The sequence below is a fragment of the Gigantopelta aegis genome, chromosome 13, assembly GCF_016097555.1.
Source record: "Gigantopelta aegis isolate Gae_Host chromosome 13, Gae_host_genome, whole genome shotgun sequence".
Lineage (NCBI taxonomy): Eukaryota > Metazoa > Mollusca > Gastropoda > Neomphalida > Peltospiridae > Gigantopelta > Gigantopelta aegis.
The window spans coordinates 6,610,817-6,619,812 of record NC_054711.1 but is presented as its reverse complement, the minus strand read 5'-3'; the positions used below and the strand labels follow the sequence as shown (position 1 = coordinate 6,619,812).

The following is an 8,996-nucleotide window of genomic DNA, read 5'->3' as shown; positions in this document are numbered from 1 at the left end:
ATAGTTCGGTTATTTGGTTTAGTACTACCTATAAGTCCGATATATATGTCCACGTGTCTGGTCACTTTAAGGTCATTAATGTGTGTGTGTGTGTGTGTGTGGTGTGTGTGCGTGTGTGTGTGTGTGTGTGTGTGTGCGTGTGCGTGCGTGCGTGTTGATATTGACAATATCAAAACACACGAGAGATATAATTCTTTATCATATAATCTCAAGCTCAATTAAACGTGTTTAAAAAAAATGTATGTGCAACTTTAATTCCACTCCGCCATTACTAGATAATCAAATGACGTAAAAATATGTGACGCGGTGTCTTTTTGAATGGAAATTACGACAAACTTGAATGAAAATAAGCTAGTGCTTAGTGTTGGTATTTTGGGTTTTTTTCTTAACGCTGGACAGCTTTTAGCGTAAGGTCGCTATTGAAATCTTTTTGAATGATGACTATGAATGAATATTCTTATAAGGAACTGGAAGGGAAACATTTTTTGATATGCTCTATGTGGTCGGGTTTGCTGCATTGTAATTTTCATTTATGTTCGGTTCGTTGTATGCACACTACTTAACAATGAAATATTTGTTCCGTTTAAAATATAATTCGTTATAGGTAGTTCTATACATTAACATATATAGCATGAAAAAAACAACCCTGGACATTACGACCAATTCGTTGTATGCAGTAGTTTTGCGTAAGCGTGTTCGTTCTAAGTGTACGTGCACTTTACTGCTCTCTCTCTCTCTCTCTCTCTCTCTCTCTCTCTCTCTCTCTCTCTCTCTCTCTCTCTCTCTCTCTCTCTCTCTCACACACACAAACCATTCGGAACCGGCTTCGAGAAGCTGGTTTATGGGCTAGGAAACTGTATGTTGGCCCCGTCCTGCGACGTCAACTTCGACATTTACGTGTTCGCTGGTGCACAAATGAACAGGGGTGGAACTTGGGAAACTGGCGGCAAGTATGGTGTCACAGAAAAGATTAGTTTTATGTATTTTATGATGTTAGAGGGGGTTTATATAATAAATGCCCAATATTTTGTTATATGTGGTAGAGCATGAGCATACTGGGTAAATTGTGAAAACGTTGTGTCATAACTTTTTATGAGCAGTATATTGAGTTTCTTCAGTGGGAAATTGAGCTGCAGGTGAAAAGCATGCAGGCTGTGGGAAAGGTAAACGTCACCTGTCTGTTCATCAGTGCATTTGCCAAGAAGGTTTCCAGCAGGCAAGTTGACTGGTAAATGGCTCTTAGGAGGCTTTGGGTTTGAGCGTGAGCCAGAACCATGAGAGTTATGTGAGCTACGATAGCTAGGTTAGCTATGTGAGCTCTAACTGGGTGTGAGGGATGACACAGAAGTAACCAGCGGAACTGTAGGAGAACCATCTGCAACAGATGTCTACAGACTAGCGTGGTGGCGGACTGTGATTAGGATATCTGCAAGAGATGTCAACAGCCAACCAACCAAGATGTGCTAGGGTCTGGTCGTCATCAAGATACAGATAGTATTCGCAATGACAGTGAATTTGAGATGAGTTTATACTAATACAAATTGAACTGGTTCAAAATGATTATTTAACTAAGGATAGAACATTGACTAGAAGCTAGTTGGCTCAGACTGGCTTACCATGGACACCAGAATACAGTTTTTTGGGGGGGTTTAATTTAAGGTTGGGTATTGATATGTTTGGAGTGATATCGTCATTTTGTATATTTATATTTTGTATATAAATTTGTTAAAATGTTTTGTTGTTTGACTTGTTTCTTGGACAATATGTCTTACTGATAGTCAATCTCTCGTCCATCTGTGACATATGGTTCAACGACGAGCCACGTTTCCTTCTACAGCGACGTAATGGACGACAACATGTATACAGACGCCGCAATGAACGTTTTGCCAACAACTGCGCCGCCCAAGTTGACAGATTCATGATGTGGGGAGCCATCTCCTACACCGGCAGAAGTGAAATTGTGCTCGTACACGGCAACCTGACGGCTGTACGCTACCGGGATGAAATTCTTCGCCGTCACATGCTTCCCATTTTGGATCGACAGAGAGAACTCTTTCAGCAGGACAACGCCAGGCCGCATACGTTACGTGCAACAATAGATTTCCTACAGAATCAGAACATTAATGTGCTGTCATGGCCATCAATATCGCCAGATCTCAACCCCATTGAACATCTATGGGACGAACTGGACAGACGTGTACGCCAGCGTGAGACTGAGCCTCAGACGCTTCCGTAACTGTCACATGAACTGCAGAAAGAATGGACTAGGATTCCACGTTCCCGGATTCAGAGACTCATTCAGTGTATGTCAAGGAGATGTCGCGCAGTGATTGCTACTGCTGGTGGTCACACGAGGTACTGATTTCAGCGCACTCGGGCGACGCTGTTTGGTGACGACAACGCCTCCACTGCCGTCAGTCCATAGCAAGAACATTGTGACATACTCATTTTAAATTTGACTGATACGAATTTATGCCACTTTGTATTAAAGAGATAATTCCATGAATATTTCGTTTATGCGTTTCTTTTTTGTCAGGGTATATATATATATATATATATATATATATATATATATATATATTAATTGTTTGTCTTGGGTTTTTTCCAGACTAAAACATCAATGAATTACGACACAATTGCTGATCTGCAATCACGAAAACAATGGGTCTCAGTGAACTCACCTAAAGGTAAAGAGTGCACAGTAAAAGCCAATAAGCTTACACCAAATAGTATCTGAGCAGGTCGAAGTGCGCCCAGCGTTTTATTCAACTTGTACAGTTAATGCTACATATTCTGTCATTAGTAATCAATGTGACAGTGTTCTTTAAAAAATCATCATTAAAAATATACAATATTAAAAAATATACAATATTAAAGTGTCCTGAAAACATGTCTCTGAGCATCGTTTTCAAACCAAGAAAATTTCCCGGGGAGTATATCCCCAAATCCCCCTACATATCTTGTTCTCTTTGGAGACTGCTTATTTCCCTTTGACAGGCAAGACGATCGATCCCTGTCGGAGGTCCTGCTGGCCTATTTCTCTTTCCAAGCAAGTGTACCACGGCTGGTAAGTCAAAGGCTGTGGTATGTGCTATCCAATTTTCGGAATTGTGTATGTACTATCCCTTGCTACTAATGGGAAAATGTAGTGGGTTTTCTCTCCAAGATTCTATGTCAAATGTACCAAAGCATGGGATATTGGATGCCAAAGACTTGGTAAATTCGACATTTAGTCTCAGAGAGGAAACCCGCTACTTTTATCCATTATTAGCAAGTGAAAGTTTTGTATTCAACATCTCACATACATGGTAGTACATACCACGGCCTTTGATATACCAGTGGTTATGCACTGGCTAGAACGTGAAATAATCCAATTATTTCAAGCCCCTTGTTTACGATTAAAACAACACATGCCAAGGGTAAAACATGGGTTGTGTACATAAACATAATAGAGCAACACAATATAATTTAGGGTACTGGCTTCCACCCCCCCCCCCCCCCCCCCCCACGCCCTCTCTCTCTCTCTCTCTCTCTCTCTCTCTCTCTCTCTCTCTCTCTCTCTCTCTCTCACACACACACACACACACAATACACACATTTCATCCTTTCTATGAACGACGTACATAATATTTTTAATACCCAGAAACAATACGTGGACCGCTTAGAACAAGAAAATGCACAAATAAAGTTACCAAATTAGGCCTCTTCAAATAGAGAATGATGCACTGACCACTTGGTGAGGAATTTATTAAGATTGTTCGTACTAAAATAAATACGTTTTTTCTATTTTATATCTGTTTAGCTTCGTTTAGGAAATGGATAGTATTTAACTGGACCCTTTGCACTTTACATTTAATTCGTTTATTAATATTAATAACAGGTCAAAAAATAGTATCTATTTTAATATTATCTTTACATCTATATATCACTAGCTCAAAAGAAAGCTTTAAATTACATAATATATGCTTACATGATTTTGATAACCAATTTAAATAATAATTTGTTAACCAATTTATATCATAATCCAAAAGTTCTGAACAATTTAACGTTCCTAAAATATATGTACTATAGAGTATTTTCCTTTATGAAAACGTACACGTTCCAATGTCAATTAAATTTAGTTTATATGCGAAACTATTAGTAGTTAATATTCTATGAATAATCCTATGTCTTGTTCTTTCATTATTTCTATTTCACTACAGAGTTACGTATGGGAAAGATGTTTTAGGTTAGAGTTTAACAAATAAAATCCCATAGGCGACCATGTTAACGTTTGCGTTTAAAAAAACACTATATGCAATATATGAACCAAACCGTGACCCATAAATATCAGTACTACAGCCTCTATCTCAAAGTATTAACTGCAAACAATGGTACCTTTCATGGCTCATTTTCGGTATAAGCAGATGTTTTTACAACACCCCTAGTTACGCACAAAATTTGAGTACTTTGTTTTTTACAGGTACCCCATACATGTTCCAAGCTCAAGGCTACTTGACACAGTGGTACTAGATAAAATACAATTGCATACATTTTTAGCCCAGATGAAACTAATTTGTTTTATAACCAACACACTCACATTTATAACCAATCACAGGACTTGTGGTGTTAACCCCTAGATTATGAAGACCTTAATAGGCACATCAACGAAATATCAGTATTAAAAAATGCAATGTCTGAGGAAGGAAAAATCAACATGACTGCACCTGTATGAAGTAATGACTTAATGTTGGAGGGAAATCGTATGTGCTGACTGTGGGTGTCTTCATGTTACCAGGTGCGGGAATTTCAAATCCATCAACTTTGCTAATATTCAAAATGAACCATCAAAACCATTGGCAGCCACCAATATTCGTGACTATATTTTATGTATACGCTACTGTAGTAGGATGTTTTAAATATTTGTGATTTCTGGCATTATTTTTCAGCTTTCACATATTTATTTTTGATTCATTACTAAAAAACCCACCTGTTTTTAAATTACATAAATACCCGAACATCTATTTTATTGCATTATTTTCTAATCCAGATCAATACAATATGCATGTTGGATGTATTCCTACACACTGTAATCCAGGATATTATTTAGCTATTAACATTGGATAATACAGCTTTAACAATAAAATAAAGTATCAACTTACACCAAGGTAGATAATCAAATCTGGAAAAATTGATTCTAAATCTAGTGTACACTTAAAATACACTTGATGGGTGCAAACTAAGTGATTATATTTTTAAAGATTTGATTTGGAGACCTAAAGATATGTTTAACAAGCTTATTTTTATGTATAAATGAGAACAGAAGGTACAATAGTGGCAAAACATTTAGTTATGACTTTGGTAAAGTTTTTCTTCAAATTAATTGTTCCCCCCAAATCAAGGTCTTTAAAAAGTTAAGCCTTCAAAATTACATACATGAAACATTAACTATGTTTATGGAAATTAAAGACATTAACCCAATATTGGCACATGTTATTTTTTATATAAAAATAAATTGCTGTTAAAATCTAAGTTTAGGTTGTCTAGATATAGTACCATGTTTAAGAGCAGTTGTATATGGCAAGTCAAACAACATGTAAATAAAAATATCCAAATCTTTATGGTATGCATTATAGGCCAAAACCAACTTTTCCTTAGTGTTAACTTTTATTCAAACTCCATTCAGGGCCATGTACAGTAATCATTGTCATGGTCAAGGCCATTGTGAACTTGCATGGCCGAGTGACGGCTAATTAATCAAGTAGTATAGCTTAATTTAATGAAATGACAAAAATAATAATCTTTTTTTATTATGCACTGAATATGTGCTATAGGTTAGACTATACCAAGTAAAATCTCTAGGTGACCATGTTAACGTTTGCGTTTAAAAATACTATATGCCTCAAAGTATTAACTGTAGAAAATGGTACCTTTCATGGCTCAATTTCGGTATAACCAGAGTATTAAAGCTTAGAAGTAGCATTCGGGGTTCAGCAGGGCTTCTAGATTAAGGTAGCCCCACTCCCATGGCTAGTGATAGTCAATACTGGGCTAGTAAACACCCCTAGTTTTGCACGAACTTTGAGTACTTTTTTAAATGTACCCCATACATGTTCCAAGCACAAGGTTACTTGGCACAGTGGTACTAGATGAAATCAAATTGCATATATTTTTAGCCCACACACTCACATTTATAACCAATCCCAGGACTTGTGGTGTTAACTCCTCTATCAAAAGTTGCACCTCGCACTTTGACCCAGCAGGAAATTATTTGGTTTAGTGCTACCTATAAGATATAGGTTTTACTCTGAGCTTATCATTGCACCATGTCTAGCTCAATATAGAGATGCGTTTTTGAACAAAAATGTAGTAAGATCTCTTTTCAGTCAGCTTGTTCTTTTATCATTTTTAGCTGAATGTAGTGTTCAGTTTGTGAAATATATATATATATATTATCTGCTTGTTCTTTTATCATTTATATTCACTTCAGAATTATGTTTGTGAAATATGTTGTAAGATATATCTTAAGTCTGTTTGTTATTTTATTAATTATATCTCACGGATGATTTCAGTTTTTAAAAGCTGTTGTAATATTGTAAATATGTTTGTTCTTTTATCATTTGTATCTTACGACAGAGTTCCATTTGTGAAAGAGGCTGTAAGATTTATTTTAAATATGTTTGTTCTTGTATCATTTATATCTCACGGCAGAGTTTTGTTTGTGAAATATATAAGATCTATTTTCAAACAACTTGTTTTTTCATCTTTTCTAGGTCACTGTAGAGTTCCGTTTGTGAAAAACGTAACATTAGCTGTTGGTCCAATCACGAAGTATGACGGAACCATTCTGTGCGAGTGCGACTTCTGCTACTTTGATAAACAGCAGGCAGTCGAATGCAGACGAACTGGGACGTGGACGCCAGCCTGTGGTGGCTGTCAAAAGATTGAGTGGCGACATTTTAACATCGGCACGCATGGACCAACGCTAAATTACGAGGTATGAATATGTTGATAGTTAGCGAATAATCAACTTAAAACAACACCCGTAGTAAGCATTTTAGCTTGATTTTTGTCTATTCTATTGGCACAGAGAGCTCATCAGATTTACAAATAAATAGACCTATGGCTTTTTTTTGTGCGGCACGGGTGTTGAAAATTCAAATTTATTCAAATAGCACATCAGGCATGTCATTTCATATGTAACACCCTATATGATGACAACCCACAGAACTGATGGATATATATGAATCCAAGAAAATACAAAAATGTTTTGGTATTGAATGAAGTCCAGTTTGTTTTTCTAGAAAGGTTTTATTTGCTTCTAAACAAAAGCTAAGCTTATTTTTTTAGAGCTAAGATAACCAAAACAAAACCCCCCACAAAAACCAGCATGGATAAACATTTAACACCATTGAACCATGTCGAAAACCAGCATGGATAAACATTTAACACCGCTGAACCATGTCGAAAATCCCAATCTCTGTGAGTCCTTTAATAAACTGTGACAATGTTACTTCAACAAGTTTGTGTGACAGAATGATTAGACAAGATTCGTTGGTTTCCTCAATAATACAGACCATTCTGAACAAAAAAAAAGTAAAGTTTTTTTAATTTAACGACATGAAGCATAAAATGAAGTTAAATCTACTTCAAACATCAGAACCGCCAGACACGTGTTACATATACAAACACTGATATCCTAGACATGAAGCATACATTGAAGTTAAATCTATTGCAAACATCAGGACCACCAGACACGTGTAATATATACAAACACTGATATCCTAGACATGAAGCATAAAATGAAGTTAAATCTATTGCAAACATCAGGACCACCAGACACGTGTTATATATACAAACACTGATATCCTAGACATGAAGCATATAATGAAGTTAAATCTACTGCAAACATCAGGACCACCAGACACGTGTTATATATACAAACACTGATATTCTAGACATGAATATTTATCTCTTTTGAGACGGAACTACTTTTAGTTATGAGTTGATTATATGTGCATTATATCAACGTTAGCTCCCCGCCTACACCCTTCAAGCACTAACCCCTGTCATAAAATGGTAGATCTGAGCCTGCCTTTGGTATTGTTTACAGGAGCTTCCGACACTGATTACTCCTGGATTCAGCATCACCTGGAGAGGAAAGCCGAGTTCACCCAAATCGAGGTACACACACCCCCACACACATACACATACACACACACACACACACACACACACACACACACACACACACACAGAGAGAGAGAGAGAGAGAGAGAGAGAGAGAGAGAGAGAGAGAGAGAGAGAGAGAGAGAGAGAGAGAGGAGAGAGAGAGAGAGAGAGAGAGAGAGAGAGAGAAAGACACAGACAGGACAGACAGACGGGGGTGGTAGCCAGTACCCTAAATTATATTGTGTTGGTCTATTATGTTTATGTACACAACCCATGTTTTACCCTTGGCATGTGTTGGTTTAATCGTAAACAAGGGGCTTGGAATAAAATTTAAAAAAACATACGCCACTGACGCTTTAGGATCGATCCCAGTTTGTGGGCCAATTGGATTATTTCACGTTCCAGCCAGTGCATAACCACTGGTATATCAAAGGCCGTGGTATGTACTACCATGTCTGTGAGATGTTGAATACAAAACATTCCCTTGCTAGTAATGGATAAAAGTAGCGGGTTTCCCATTAGTAGCAAGGGATATTTTATATACACCATCCAGAAAATTGGATAGCACAGAGACAGATACACAGACATACACACATACATACACACACACACACACACACACATGGATGGTCAAACAACAACACACACACGGTTAGCCGGACACACACACGTGGACGGCCGGGCACACAGAAACACACGGTGGGCCGGACAAACACATAAAGGACGGCCGGACACACACATACACACGGCCAGCTGAACACATACACACACAGTGGGCCGAAACACACACACACACAGTGGGCCGAAACACACACACACACATGCACGGCCGGACACAAACACAC

General features: G+C 37.5%; 1 protein-coding gene across 2 annotated transcripts in view; it reads left to right on the top strand.

Moving 5' to 3' along the window:
• Positions 1–310: 310 nt before the first annotated feature.
• The window catches only part of LOC121387095, an 11,007-nt gene continuing 2,321 nt past the window's right edge, over positions 311–8,996 (top strand). The window contains exons 1-4 of one of the 2 annotated variants that reach the window (XM_041518115.1): positions 311–363; positions 2,609–2,687; positions 6,753–6,976; positions 8,093–8,163. In XM_041518115.1, coding sequence (XP_041374049.1) covers positions 319–363; positions 2,609–2,687; positions 6,753–6,976; positions 8,093–8,163 — 419 coding nt within the window. In that variant the 5' untranslated portion in view covers positions 311–318. Of the gene's footprint in view, positions 408–2,608; positions 2,688–6,752; positions 6,977–8,092; positions 8,164–8,996 lie in introns of both variants that reach the window. The other variant, XM_041518116.1, reaches the window with a different exon arrangement.